At 36.9% G+C, this 16,409-nt stretch overlaps 1 protein-coding gene across 2 annotated transcripts in view; it reads left to right on the top strand.

Moving 5' to 3' along the window:
* Nucleotides 1-240: 240 nt before the first annotated feature.
* LOC127451407 (protein shisa-9-like) overlaps nt 241-16,409 on the top strand; it is a 129,034-nt gene continuing 112,865 nt past the window's right edge. For both annotated transcript variants that reach the window (XM_051716107.1, XM_051716108.1), the window contains exons 1-2: nt 241-500; nt 2,728-3,906. In XM_051716107.1, the coding sequence (XP_051572067.1) occupies nt 3,356-3,906 (551 nt within the window). In that variant the 5' untranslated portion in view covers nt 241-500; nt 2,728-3,355. The remainder of the gene's footprint in view (nt 501-2,727; nt 3,907-16,409) is intronic.

A 16,409-nucleotide genomic window follows, 5' to 3' on the forward strand; every position in this document is an offset into this window, starting at 1 on the left:
AAATAAATAAATAAATGAAAAGCAAGAGAGAAAGGAGAAGAAGAGAACAATATTATGGAATATTGAGAACAAAACAAGGGAAAAACGAGGGATAAGGTATCAATGACAGTAAGGAGGGGGAGTCAGCAAATGAGATATGCTCATTCGCTCACGAGACAGACTGAGTGAGAGAGAGAGGGGGAGAGAGATAGAGAGAAAGAGTGCAAGCCACAATCATTCGTTCCTGGCTCCACACAGGAACACAGCATCCCTGGAACACGGAATCTGGCGGGCTAGGAAGCGCAGAGACGGGAATGCATTGGGACGAAAAAAAGAGGGGAATAAATATTACCTTCCATCTGTTGGTCTTCCTCACTCATCTGTCATCCACTCTCCCTTTTTATTCTGAGGAAAACTACTTCAGAGCCTCCAGTGAAAACACATACATATAGAGATATATCTATAACAATCCTATACATATATCAATATACAGTATGCCTGTTTTCATAAACAGCGTGTGGGTAAGCTGCTGGATTCACATTCTATGCTTCACCAACATTTCCTCCATTATAGAAAGCTGATCTGTTGCTTTCTGAGACGTGTGTATCTGCACCATGCTCTAAGATTCTGCTTTATCCACATACTGTAGAAAAAGAAAGACAGTGACACACACACACACACACACACACACACACACACACACACACACACAGAGAGACATTAGATCAGGTGCTTTGCAGGCTTGTTGGGATCTGGATTAGGTGTGGTGTTTAGTCTTTTAGTGTGAGTGTGATTTTTGTTGTGTGTGGTTTCTAAGTGAAGAAAAAAGAGCAATAATACTTAGACCCTCTTAGCCCCTTGTGTGTGTGTTTTTGAGTACGTACTTAGCTATAGTTTGAGGACAAAAATGTCCCCAGAAATTCGCTAAATCTGATTTTGGGGGCATCCTTATTTGGAAAAACAATTCAATATATACAGTGTATGTATATATATATATATATATATATATATATATATATATATATATATATATATATATATAGAAGTAGGCTTAGGGTTAGTATCTAGTAATTAAAATGAGCTTAATATCTTAATATAAAAACAATAGAAGTCTATGGTATATTCTCATCAGCTTAGTAAATGTGTTTGTATGTGTGTCTGTCAATGTGTATGATAGATTTAGAAGGACAGCAAAGGCAAAAGCAGAAAAACAAGAAAAAAGAGGCCCTAACAAACCAGAAAGAGAGGAAAATGTTATTTCTCCGAGGCTGTTCTTTTATAACTCAGACTTTAGTCAGCAGACTTTAAGTATCAACTTTGTCTCAAATGTTTGTCCTTAAAATCCTTAGAAGAAATTAAAATAGACACCAATGAGACGAATTGTAAGAGTATGAAGCTATAAAATTATTGTCGATAGTGTAGCTAAGAAAATTTGAAATTTACAGTATAAATTTATTGAAACCTCGGACTTGTGATTGCAGATTTTAGTGTAAAAGTCTTCAGCAAAAGTCTCAATTTAATGTCACTGCTCTCTAGGTGAAAGAATTGAAATGTTTATGAGATCTCATTTGGGTTTTTTCTTCCCTGCTGGGAGAGAGAAAAGAATGATTGTATGCATGAAAAAGAACAAAAGAAAGAGAGAGAAAGAGACAGAGCTACAGTTGAGTGTTCAGACAAAATAGAGTTAGCTATCAGACTGACGCTGTTAGTGTGAAAAAATCAAGTCAAACCTAGGAAAGTAATTTTAATGTTACTCACTCTGGTCCAGATATTGCTCAAGCTAGCATATGCACACAATCTGTTACAGTTCAAACACATATACGGTAATTATGACCAAAATTGCTCAAATATTTACAGTATTCATGCTTTATTACATGTTATTACATGTTAATACTACAGTAATAACAAATATGTGGATTTGTGCAAACTGGAGGTGGAATTTAGCTGTTTCTAGAGACTCTGTGATTTCTTTCTTCTCACATTATAACATAATTTCCATGCAAATAAATATTTAAAAGTGCTGTAAGCGATTTTAGCCGTTCTAGAATTTTGTCAAGCTGAACCATTGGATTAGCCATGCTCCCTCTTTCCAAAACCCCGCACTCCAAAGATACCAAATGAGCTTTATTGACACTGACACGATCAGAAACGTTTGTCAAAAACAACAGCAGCAAAATAGTGCCCTCAGCTGACAACTGTTTTGAGCAACATGGCATAAAAATGGCATTATGCCTCAATATATCGCTGCAACTACAATACTATGAGAATGTGCAAAATGATTGACGTGCAGAAAGGGCCATTTTCCGCAGCCTGTGGACACATTTTTGTTTGCTGTTTTGAGAGTCTAGAGCTGTCATAGAGACTGATGAAATATCTCAGTATGCTTATTTCCTTAATATCTTTCAGGGAGTAGTACATTTTTTTGCATATCTTTCCATGAAAAAAATCGCTTACAGCTTATCGCTTACATTTATTTATTTATTTGGTAGCTAGCCATGTAATAAGCAGTATAATGTGCAGTCAGCCTGTCATTATCGCAATAATCACAATTATTTTGCGATAACGACCAGTTGATATTATTCCTTACTCAGTTACCAGTACTCTGTACATAATTATGCAAATACACAGTAAAATGAACACTGTAAAAGCGTAACCCAAAAATCATAAAATATTTTAATCTTTATGTTTTTTCCAAGATTCAACCTAACATCAGAATGTATGAAAATATGTTAAATATTTTATTCAAAGGGGACAGGACTACGCAGAAGGAAGACACCTTGACTGTGAAAACAATAGCAGCAGGAAGACAAAAGAGGAACCGCAGACATTTCTCTGAGAGAACAGAACAGTGGAAAGTATTGACAATGACTTGTGGAATATCTTTGAACTGTAACGTGAGGCGTCTATTTCTCGCTGGCATAAAGCAATGCTTGGTGGGACAAAGATCATGGATACGGCTTGATTCTAACCTCATCATGATTACTTCAGGGGTCTGAATTGGACAAATCTTTTTGCTGGATATTTCTTGGACAACAGTTTGTCTCAGGGTGGGATCCTCAAATCTGGAGTCCTTCCAAAGGGGAGGAATCTCATTCACTCTCACTCTCTTCCTGTAGTGATGACATTGGCGAGTGTGTTGTGTGCATAAGTGGTATGGAAAGCTTTCCGTATTGCTGTCTCTCTCTGTCCCTGATGAGGGCTGTTTTTCCTGTATCAGCTTGCCATTCCCGGACAACAAGTCAGCATTAAACTAACTCTAAACTTTGAGGTAGAACTCTTCACTCAGCAAACTTGCTAAACTAAACTCCATTGGTTTATTACTCCCTAGTGGCCGTGTTGTTGTCTGTACGCATTTAGGGATTACTAAAACCGGATCATGCCTGCGTCTCACCTGTTTTTGAATGCATTTTTTATTGCTATTCTGCTCTTGAGTGGCATTTCTTACAGTCAGAAACCCAACATCGCAAATACAGACATGCAGGCGAACAATCGGACGGTTGCGCCATCTGGCGCCCCGGAGGTCACTCTAGCAACCCCAGGGTCAGACGCAGACGACCGTACTCCATCGGCTGGGAGTCGTTGTTGGGGTTACTTTGATGTGATGGGCCAATGGGATCCGCCGTTTAATTGTAACGCGGGAATTTACCTGTTCTGCTGTGGTTCCTGTTACTATCGATTCTGTTGTCAGTTCAAGGTTCACAGCCTGGACCAAACATCTTGTTCCAACTACGACACACCAGTGTGGGCCAATACGGGCAAGCCGGCGGCTCCGGTAACGGATGTACAGGAGGAACCGGACCGGGATCGTACTCACATGATTGTGTATATAATCTGTGGAGTGGTGGCCATCATGGTTCTGGTCGGGATCTTTACCAAACTGGGCCTGGAAAAGAGTCAAGGAGGACAGACAGACATGACCAACTCCAGGTGAGTGCATGTTTGTGTGTGAAAAGCATAGCTTAGGAGACGTAAAATTCATGTGAATGGCATAGCTCAGATAATTTGGTCTTGGATGAATTTGATGAGAAATGAGTTACTGAAGTGTGGATTTCGTTTGCTGAGTTTGTTATCTTGGCAGAGTTTGAGACGTTGAGATCTCTTCTAAAACTCAAGCTTGGTTTTAAAACTATTTGATGAGAAATGTTTGTGTTCGTAGTAAAAACTGACTTTTGGTTGTAATATTTCGGATCTTGGCAAATCCGAGTACAGTTTGAGACATTGTTGTGATCTCTTTGAAAACTCTGTAGTAAAACATGATCTTACTGGGGTCTTATCTGAAAAGCAGGGTCCTTAACAAATGTCTTAATTTGCTCTCCATTTATTCGCGTTGCCGTCTTGGAGAAACAATTGAGATTATGAAGAGATCTCATTTGTGATTTAATTTTCTATGGGTGAGTGTACACTCTTAAAAATAAAGCTTCAAGTTAGAACCAAATTTATTTTACAACCTGATGCCACAAGAGAACCTTGTATTGTGTACTTCTAGTTTTAAAAAACCCAGAAAACAACATGCTAATCTGAAAAACCTATAACATCACATTAAAACATTTTTCACCTCTGAAGAAACATACAGCCAATTCAAGAATCCTACAGTGAAAAAAAAAAATAGCTCTTGATAATACAAGGGTTCTTTGTTGAACCAAAGAACCTTTATCTTTAAGAGTGTGTATACAGTGTAATGGAATTGTACTGGCTGCAACTGGTTAAAAAGGACAATGAAATATTGACTATATGATGTCCTATAAAATAGAAATAACAATTTGAAAGCACTCAACACCACTTTAATGCAAATAAAGTTGACACTTTGGTTTCATTTGGCACGAGGGAAACGTCCTCCAGGGGCGGGAAGAGAGGGAGATCAGTCCGAGTATCTGTCTCTCATTCGTAATGTGGTATGACAGACAGACACCACCATGATTTAATGAGGGCTATTGATAAGGGCTGGAAGCATGCCATTGCCCGAGATAGCGAGAGAGAGAGAGAAAGAAAAAAGGATGATAGATTATTCGCTGTCTGATGTTTTTAGGGGGTGGGGTGGGATAAACAAATCAACAATGAGAAAATAAAAAAATACAGGGGTAAGTGTTGCATGACGGAGAAGTTACTATACCTACATTTAGATTTTTATGTGCCTCGTTATACACATCATGGCAGTTTCCTGGTAAAATACAATATGTGCTACAACATTGACTTTTATTTACTTTCAAACAAATCACGAGTAAAATGGCAGATCATCAGTTCATAAACACTTACTTTGCACCCGGTTCCCCACACAATGCTATTTTATGACATCTAAACATTTTTACTTAAGTGCATATAAGGCAATACATTATAATGTTTGCAATACATTACAAACAACATTTACAAGCTTGTGTGTGATTTTTTTTGTGTGATCACAAAATTCTTCTGCAATTGCGTGTTTTTTATCTCACATTTTCTTTTTATGACACTATCGGTTAGGTTTAGGTTTAAGATTTAAGGTAGGGAGGTAGGTTTTGTTGATTTAAAACTCGACAGAGCATTAACCTTAAAAAACGCGTCTGTTTGGGAAAACATTTAACACTCTTTTAGTGCCACAGTGGACATTTCCCCATAGAACTGCTGCAATATACATGTAAGGAAGCACATTTTTATTTTGCAAAATGTCTCAACAATCCCATAATTTTCATGAGATCAGGCTTAGAGTTTATGAGATGTTCTGCATTTAAGGATGTACTTGTGTTTCTAATGATACGGAATGAGTGTGTGTGTTCAAATTTGTCTCAGTAGTTAGCTAAATATAACAAAACCATCCATCCTTTTGGGACAATTTTGGATGTCCTCATTTTAAAAATGATTCATAAAATAAATAAATAAAAAATGTTTTCTTTTAGGGTTAGGGGTATGGTTAGTATATACTAATTTTGATTACCCTTAAATACAAACAGTATAATTCTATTGTATATTCCCATTTAGATTTGTGTGTATATGTGTGTGAGAGCACACAATGACACAGGCAGTGTTGGAAGGGCAGATACTGAAGTGTGTAGCCAGCCTGTTATAATTTAACATGATTTATCATAGGAAAGTTTAATGAGGCCCGGTTAATGTGTGCCAGAAGTACCAGATAAAGGTCTCTGTGTGTACGTCATAATGGCAGAAGGAAAGATATATCTAGTGTATATCTAATGTATTGGGATGAAATAGAGTAGCACACACAGAGAGTGAGTGAGAGAGAGAGAGAGAGACAGAGAGAGAGACAGAGAGAGAGAGAGAGAGAGAGAGAGAGAGAGAGAGAGAGAGAGAGAGAGATTCTATTGACAAGCTCTGGGAAATCCAATGAGGCCAACATGACCGCATTCAGCCAACACAAACATGGGCAATATAGAACTCAACACACACACACACACACACGCGCGCACGCGCGCAAACCCATCCTATGCCAGTGACCTTATAAAATCACTGGGTAAGAACAGTCACAAATGACTAGTGAAATTTCTACAGCCAAAATGATGTGCTTCATTTGGGTGTATGAATATATGTGCACTCTGAGCAAGCCGACCGTTGCAGCCTGAGTCATTCAGGTGTCACCTTTTGTTATGTAGGCCTATACATTTTTTAATGCATAATTTTACATTTGATAATTACATTTTCTGAATTTAAAAAGCTTTGAGTACAATGGTGTGTTATGGGTTTGCTTTTCATGTGTAAAATCAGCTCAATTCAGCATGAAATGATGCATTCGATTGTTTTCCGCCAAAACCTCTGTGATCATTGTACTGTCAGCATGCACTGCTTTCTACTAACATTTTTTTTTTTATGTTCTTCTCAAGTCTTGTAGTTGGACATGCCAAGTTTTTATCTCTGTAAAAGAGAATGTTTTTGACACTTGTGGCAGCGTTTTACTTGTGCTGGCATGCAATGTATATATACCATGAAAAGTGCACTTAAACTGACTTTTTTAATGCACATATGCGGCATAAATGTATGTATACGGTAACCACAATTGCAGTATGTATCAAAGTTATATGTAAAAATTTTTTGTTCAAGCTGGCAGAAAAAAAAGACACATGCTGATTGTCAGGGCAATGGCAACGTTTCAGACACAGAACAAGAAGAACTGTAGACTCAGTAGACTTAGATATTACTTTATTCATAACTACAACAATAGTAATAGTAGTATTAATATAAATAATAAAACAAGTTTTTTTATCCTACCTGGTCTGTCTCATTGTAACATTACTATACCTACATTTTGCAAAATTATGTTTATGTGAAGTTTACTGTGAACACTAGAGGCACTAAAACAACAACTTTTATTCTCTTTCAAACAAATCATAATTAAAACGACAGATTATTAGTTCATAAACTTTTAAGGCAATACATTTTCATATTTGCATTACATAAACAACTACATTTACAAGCATGTTCGATTGCAATTAAATTGTGCAGTAGCTTAACTGATAGAGTGTTACACTTGTGATGCAAAGGATCAGGGTACGAGACCTGAACTTGAGAGAACTTGACACATAAGTCAAAAGTGTTATAGAAGTGCAGAAATTGCATTTTTATCTCAGATTTGCTTTTTATGACACCACCGGTTAGGGAGGTCAGTTTTGTATTAACCTTCAAAACCTCATCTGTTTGGGAGAAAATGTAATTAGCTTTTTAGCGCCACACAGTGGATATTTCACCTCAGAACTGCCTTTATACTTGTAAGGAGCCATGTAAAATAATTCTGTGCCACTGGCACCCCTTAAACTCCACCTACGGTTTTTGAGAGGGTATTTGTGTGCTTTCGAAGTATGTTAGTGCTGATTGCTGCCATATTACATGAGCTTCCTGGCTCTAATGGAAGTGCTTCCTTAATGCTTCTTTAATGTCTAAAATGTGTGAACATGCAAAGAGAGGCTGAGAAAAAGAGAGTGAACAAGAAGTACAGAAGGAAGGACAGTAATAGAACCTCATAGCTAACTTTTTAGTCGAGCACTCTAACACATAAAAAACAAGTAATTGGGGGTACCTGGGTAGCTCAGCGAGCAAAGCTGCTGACTACCACCCCTGGAGTCACGAGTTCAAATCCAAGGTGTGCTGAGTGAGTCCAGCCAGGTCTCTTAAGCAATCAGTTGGCCTGGTTGCTATAGCCAGTTGGGGTTTTCACAAATGTCATCCTTATAGCATTTTCAAAATAAGCTAACTTCAATAACCTTTCAACTTGTTTTGCTTATAAAAAAAATTGCACTATGCATGAACAACATCTAGATAAAAAAAAAAAAAAAAAAACATTTGCACTCACACAAAGAAACATACATTGTAAGTGTTCTGAAGCAATACAATTACTTCAATGACAATCATTTTCATTTTTGAGTGAACAAGGCATAGGCATAAAGAAAAATAAAAATGTGTTATTCGAGTAGTGTTTTTTAACAAGTTGAATATTTAAAGTGGAACAAGTACTCGATTAGTCTTGTGCACATCCCTATTTTAAAGTCGACATGAAATATTTTTATTTCATAGTACATTGCCACGTCTTATTATGTGTAATCTGTATTAACGAATCATTTACTTACAGTTGTTTCAGCATAAAGGGATAGTTCACCCAAAAATGAAATTTTTTCCATCATTTACTCACCTTCATGACATCCCAGATATGTGACTCTCTTCTGCTAAACACAAATGAAGAATAATCGGAGAATATCTCAGCTCTGTAGGTCCACACAATGCAAGTGAATGGTGGCCAGAAATTTGAAGGTCCTAAAAGCATATAATGGCAGCATAAAATTAATCCATACTACTCCAGTGGTTAAATTCCTGTCTTCAGAAGCAATATGATAAGTGTGGGTAAGAAACAGATCAATATTTAAGTCCTTTTTTACTATAAATTCTCCTTCCTGCCCAATAGGTGGCGATATGCACAAAGAAGGCGAATCACCAAAAACAAAAGAAGAAGAATGTGAAAGTGGACGTTTATAGTAAAAAAGGACTTAAATATTGATCTGTTTCTCACCCACGCCTTTAATATCGCTTCTGAAGATATGGATTTAATCACTGGAGTCGTATGGATTACTTTTATACTGATATTATATGCTTTTTGAATCATCATTCCACAATTCACTTGCATTGTATTGACCTACAGAACAGATATTTTTCCAAAAAAATGTGTTTGTGTTCAGGAGAAGAAAGTAAGTCATACACATCTGGAATGGCATGAGGGTGAGTTATGATGAGAGAATTAAAAATTTTTGGTGAACTATCTCTTTAAGATGGGATAGGAGAAAGTAATTTAGCTTCATCTTTAAGCATCATATTCGTACACAAGCATCTGCTAAACATCTAAAAATAGTGATTCATTCTAAATTATAAATGTCATGAAAACATCTCCCTGGGTGTCTAAAATCCTAAAGGGAAATTTTTAGCGACATATTGCAGACAAGCAAATACTCTAAAAATGAAATACCAGAAAAAACAAACAAACACTGAATCATCATCTCTGCGACATATGTACATGTGTTATCAGGGTCAATGCCTGGGAAAGCCTTGTGCTTTGTATAATGAAGGTTAATTTTAGGGGTAAATACTGCCTCACATTTTTCTTTCTCTGGTTTGAGAGGGTTTGTTAGCAAGTCCATATTCAGTGCTACTGGTAGCCAACAAACATAGGCCACAGAATGCAGCTCTGGTGCATTAAAAATGCATTGCGACTTCTGATGATTCCCAAAGCTGGCTATGGAATAAATAATGTTCGGGAAAAACAAACTGAAATCCACAGTGAGAGATGTCTCACAGGTCCTTTCATACAAACCTCATGAATACACTGCAACCTGTGGTATTTCACTTACCCACAGGTCAAAGACTCCAGGGTGTTCATCTTGACTTTTCTGAATGAAAACAAAGGGCAAATCTGATGAAAAATGCTGCAGAAATGTGGATGTCATAAAAAGAGCCATATGTTATAAGGCCAGTTTACTGTTTGTACTGTACACTCCAAAAATTCCTGATGTCACTTGTAAATAAGCAATTAAAAATGGTCCAGTGAAAAATAGAATTTAAAACTGTTACATAATTACTTCTTCCAAAGGGTTGTTTACACAGTACTAGGGTGACCATATTGTGGCTGTCCAAAAAGGAGTCCCGATGCTCCCGATGGCAAGTTTTCAAAGGGCTCGACAGAGTGCAACAAAATGGCGCAAAATGCAGGGGTGTCGAAATGTGGGCTGAATGAATTATGAGTAAAAATGACTGAAGACCACACATTAATAACATAAGGACTTTATTGAAACTCATAGTTACTTTATAGGCTATTATTGTTGTCTTATTTATATAACTTGATAAAAGTAATGCCCCGCAGTTCACAAAATGAAAGATATGCTTTGTTGTCATTTGTGGGGAAAACACTTTGCTGAAGTCTCTAGCATCTACTAAATTTTAAGGTAGGACAGTTAGACTTGTTTCAGCCAGGAACATTGCAGTCACATTGATTAAAAATATATAGTGGGGACAAACTTATGAATATTAATTAGGTTATGTGCCGATAATGTCAAATAATCTTTACTGTTTTGATAGAGTCATTCTTTATGACCAATTTTAGCACTCCAATATATATTTCACATAATAATTTGGTAATTTGATCCATATATCTAATACTGTCAGTACTATAGTTTTCTTAGTCAGTGGATCAGTAACATTATAGCCAGAAGGGCTAATGGGTCTCATGGAATATGTGCATTCCTACTAGGACTTATTTAATGTTCAACAATGACAAACCATGGTTTATAGCAAAACTCAGACAGTTTCATCATGCCAAAGAGGATGCTTACAGAGGCGGGGATAACATCTTGTATAATCAGGCCAAAAACACACTAAGGAAATGAAAGTGGCTAAAAGTAGCTACTCTGAGAAGCTGAAAAACAAGTAACTGCATCAGTGTGGAGAGGTCTGAAAGACATTACTAATTTCAAGACACCATCCCCCAACACTGTTGGGAATTAACAACTGGCTGACAACCTGAATGTGTTTTACTGTAGATTTGAAAAGCCCTGTCTCACACTCCACACCAACTCTGACCTTCACTTCACACAAACACCAATACCTCCTGCAACCCCCCCCCCCCCCCGCTACTCAACCTGCACTTAAGATCTGTGAAGAGGATGTGTGCTGGGTCTTCCGGAAACAAAAGACAAGGAAACACAGGGCCCAGATGGTGTTTCACCAACTTGTCTAAAATCCTGTGCTGACCAGCTGACCCCCATCTTCACACAGATCTTCAACAGATCACTGGAGCAGTGTGAATTTCCCTGCTGCTTCAAATGCTTCACTATCATCCCTGTCCCAAAGAAATCCAAGTTCAAAGGACTTAATGACTACAGACCCACCGCTCTGACAACTGTGGTCATGAAGTCATTTGAGAGACTGGTGGTGGCCCACCTGAAGAACATCACTGGACCCTTTCTGGATTCCCTTCAATTTGCTTATAGAACAAACAGATTTGTGGATGATGCAGTCAACATGGGATTGCATCATATCCTACAACATCTGGACAGACCAGGGACATATGCAAGAATACTTTTGGTGGACTTCAGTCGGCTTTCAAAATCATAATCCCAGCTCTCCTATGGAATAATTTAACCCAGCTCTCTGTTCCCACGTCTATCTGTCAGTGGATCACCAGCTTTCTGACAGACAGGCAGCAGCTAGTGAGACTGGGGAAATTCACTTCCAGCACATGTACAATCAGCACTGGTGCCCCCCAGGGATGTGTGCTCTCCCCACTACTCTTCTCCCTGTATACCAATGACTGCACCGCCAAGGACCCCTCTGTCAAGCTCCTGAAGTTTGCAGACGACACTACTGTCATCAGCCTCATCCAAGATGACAATGAGTCTGCATACAGATGGGAGGTTGAATGGCTGGCTTACTGGTGCAGTCATAACAACCTGGAGCTCAACATGCTCAAAACAGTGGAGATGATAGTGGACTTTAGAACACCCCAACATTGACCCCGCTCACCATTCTAAACAGCACTGTTGCAGCAGTGGAGTCATTCAGGTTCCTGGGCACTACCATCTCACAGGACCTGAAGTGGGAGACCCACATTTAATCCATTGTGAAAAAGGCCAAGCAGAGGTTGTACTTCTTTCGCCAGTTGAGGTAGTTCAACCTGCCACAGGTGCTGCTAATTCAGTTCTACTCAGTAGTCATTGAGTCTATCCTCTGCACTTCAATAACTGTCTGGTTTAGTTCAGCTATGAAATCGGACATCAGAAGACTACAAAGGACAGTTCGGAATGCTGAGCAGATAATTGGTTGCCCCCTGCCCACCCTTCAAGAACTGTACACTTCCAGAGTGAGGAAAAGGCTGGAAAAATCACTCTGGACACCACTCACCCTGCCCACTAATTTTTTGAACTGTTGCCTTATGGTCGGCGCTACAGAGCTCTGAGCACCAGAACCATCAGGCACAAGAATAGTTTTTCCCCTCAGGCTATCCATCTCATGAACTGTTAAAACTGCCCCATTGTGCAATAATGACATGCAATACACAGCTTAGTCAATTATATTTATTTAACATATCCTACCTCTTCTGCATTACATTTCTTTGCACTGTATATAACAGATTTGTATATATATATATATATATATATATATATATATATATATATATATATATATATATATATATATTTTGTCTTTTTGTGTTTTTGTATATATACTTATATTTTCTATTGGCTTATTTTATTATTATTATTATTATTATCCCTGTCTTGCTGCTGTATTGTTTGGGCACTGGAAGCTTCTGTCACCAAGAAAAATTCCTTGTATGTGTAAGCATACTTGGAAATAAAGCTCATTCTGATTCTGATTCTGAAAAGTGGTCACCGAACAAATCAGTGAACGAATATGTACGATATGTGTTTTTGGTGAACGGATACAAAAGGCTCGAGTCACTGGGATGAATCAAAATCCCACATTACTACTAACAATTAAAAAATAGTGTGGACGGAATACAAGAACGAATCCTGTGTGACTGGTCTTTAAAAAGCTAAAACTGTCATTGTGGATTGTCAGAATATGTGACCGTAAAAAAAGGAAAAAACAAAACTGGAATGCAAATTAACTCCTTGTTGCTTCTATTATATTTCTGCCTCCTGAGGAGTTAAAGCTAATTACTCAGCCCAATTGTGGTTTTCCCTCAACAACAAATCATGCATATGCTAATTTGAGAATAAAGTCTGTTTACCCTTTTAATGAACTTCCTTTCAAATCAAAATGAAGCTTTGTATGCTGTCTGGATGGGATTTTAATAAATCTTTCACATTGTATTCACGCAGGTCGCTAATTTAGCATCACATCGGGTGAGGTTAATTGTTCGCATAATCGCTAAGTTGTGTACTGTTTCCCCTACTTGCACCTCATTGTTAGCATGCTAATGCTAACATGCTAACATCTGGGCTATTGTTATGATGTTTTTGGCCCTGAAATTATGATCACTGCAAGCATTTCTCAACAAACAATCATGTCCTTACAAGTAAATATCTTTCTTATTTACTGCAGCATAGCCTCATCAGTGGCATTGTGATATTTTTTTCTAACTCTGTAGTGACAGTATAGTTTGATTAGTCATTCTCTGTCTTTGAAGTTTTATATATATATATATATATATATATATATATATATATATATATATATATATATATATATATATATATATATATATATAAAACTTATACCAAACAGATAAGTTTATAAACAAACAGATATATATATAGGAGAGACCTTGGCTAATTGTCATACCGGAAGTTGTCACAAGGGCTACATCTCAGTAACTAAAAGCTTTTTTTGTTAATGAGTCATAGCCCAATTGCACAAATGCTTGTTTTATCTAACATTGGTTTTGTTTGTTGGTTTTTTTAAGAACCTAGTTCAACACTGTCTTAAATTAGTACAGGCCCAATTTTTGTGGATTTTATCCTCCAAACTAAAATTCCATTATCACTATCAGAATTTGTGTAATAGAATAAAATCACACTGGGATACATTCAGGGAACGTATCCAAAAGGTTGATATGTGTTCTTTGGGAAAGGATATTTTTTTTACAAACACACTAGTTGGGGGCACAATTATGATATAAAAACACAGACATGTTTTAAATGTTGTCATGTGTAAAAGTGTAATAATTAGCCCCGGTCTCACCTACTTTCTCTCTAATTGAACAGAATGTCCTCTTCATTGGAGACGTGACCTAGCAATAAGTGCACATGCTCCACATTGAGCCGTAGTGCTCATATGGGTGACATGAGTTTGAGTCTGACTGAAATTTCCTGGTCTTTTCTTAGCCTTTTCTTATCAGTTCCTTACTCGCAACTATACCTATCATTAAAAAATGCAGTGTGGTCCAAAACGTCTACATTGGACTACATTGAAAATCTGGGATTTTAAGTTACGACGTTAAACGCAGTAGAAATATTTTAGATTCTTCACAGATTCTAGGTCACTTATCAAATATAAGCACATTTGTGACATTGACCTTATTAACTCAATTCAACATAACCCATAATAATTTACAATTACATGGATCATCAGGTTTTGCACAAACTTGTGGAATCCATGTAAACTCAAATGCATGTTGTCATTAAAGCAAAAGGGGTACACACCAAATACTTAGAAATTCTTGAAATTAATGTAAATTTTTCAATTAAACTTTTCACTCATATTGTTATGCTGATAATATAATTTGTAAAAATCAATGCATTCAATTAGAAAAGAATGAAAAATATAAGTATTTTCATTAATGGTGTCATACTTTTGGACCCCACTGTACATGCAAGCACACACACGATCTCTCCTCTGATGTTCTGTTTCACTTCACTGGAGATTGAAAGGACTCAGGGGTCTTGCTGGCAGCCTGGGGCTCAGAGGTATTAGAGCCCTGTGAGATTAGCAGTTTCATTGCATTTACCTGTCTATCAATTCCTTGTGAGGAAACCAAACTACACGTTACGCAAAGATGGGCATAATGTCGGCTCTAATGGTGACCATCTTGTAAAGCTTCTAAATGGACATTTATGTCCACAATAGTCACGATTCCTTTAGGAAACTGCCTCCCTTAGCTCAAGAGCAAAGATGTCAGTGACGGAAGTTGCCACAACGGATGGATTACACGTGATTATAGCACTTTACCGCAGGATACCATTCTGCTGAGATTCCATTTGGGCTCAGATACCAAAAGTAGTAAAAGGCTCGAAGCAATATTATTGTATTTGATATGAGGGCATAGAAAGAATATCAGAAGGCAAACCAGTGTAAATGCCAGATATACAGTAAATTTATGAAAAACATCCTTGTTTCATTAAAACATCCATGTGTCTTTAATAGGGATGTGCCCAAAGCCGAATACCTTATTCGGAAAGGCATGAATAATGTCTTCAAAACGTATAACGAGTTCTATCGAATAATAAAAATATTAGTTAGACTGATAATCCAACGAGCACAGGGATAGGGCGATATTAAACATTTCTAAAATGACAACGCAATGGTGGCTCTGTGAAGCCAGTATGACTTAAGTATAAACTTTATGAATGAAAATGCACACAGTGTGATTTCAAGATCAAATTGAATGCCTGCGTTGCAGTCTTTTTTTAATGTGTGCATCTCAGAAATCTCAGCTTGTCAAGAGTAACATTAACTAAGATATTATATCAAATATATTTTTTACTTTTCTAAATGTCTATGTTAATGTTTAAAAGCTTTCGAGCAAGATATACAAGAACATACCTCTGTGTCTCACTCACTGTGGAAAACATGCCTTCATTACTTCTAACTAGATTTTTTACTTCATGCATTAAACATTTTGAATCTACTTGTTTAGAATGTCTGTTTGGTTGAAGTGAAAGTGCCTCTTATTAAAAAATAAATAAAATAGCTGAAAAATAGCTGAAAAATATTGAGATATAGCCTAAGTTTTGTAGCCATACTTTTGTGCCATTAAAAAGTCACGCTGTTGTTGTTGATTTCTAATTAAAAAAGAATATTTTTATATATATTTTTTAGCATTTTTTTGTTTGTTTGACAATATGGATGATGAGGAGAGCAATCCACAGTTGACAACATATAATCAGCTTTGTCTTGTAAAAAATAATACAAATAATATTAAATAAATATAATACAGGTGCATCTCAATAAATTAGAATGTCGTGGAAAAGTTCATTTATTTCAGTAATTCAACTCAAATTGTAAAACTCGTGTATTAAATAAATTCAATGCACACAGACTGAAGTAGTTTAAGTCTTTGGTTCCTTTAATTATGATGATTTTGGCTCACATTTAACAAAAACCCACCAATTCACTATCTCAAAAAATTAGAATATAGTGACATGCCAATCAGCTAATCAACTCAAAACACCTGCAAAGATTTCCTGAGCCTTCAAAATGGTCTCTCAGTTTGGTTCATTAGG

This window comes from Myxocyprinus asiaticus, chromosome 14, assembly GCF_019703515.2.
Source record: "Myxocyprinus asiaticus isolate MX2 ecotype Aquarium Trade chromosome 14, UBuf_Myxa_2, whole genome shotgun sequence".
Lineage (NCBI taxonomy): Eukaryota > Metazoa > Chordata > Actinopteri > Cypriniformes > Catostomidae > Myxocyprinus > Myxocyprinus asiaticus.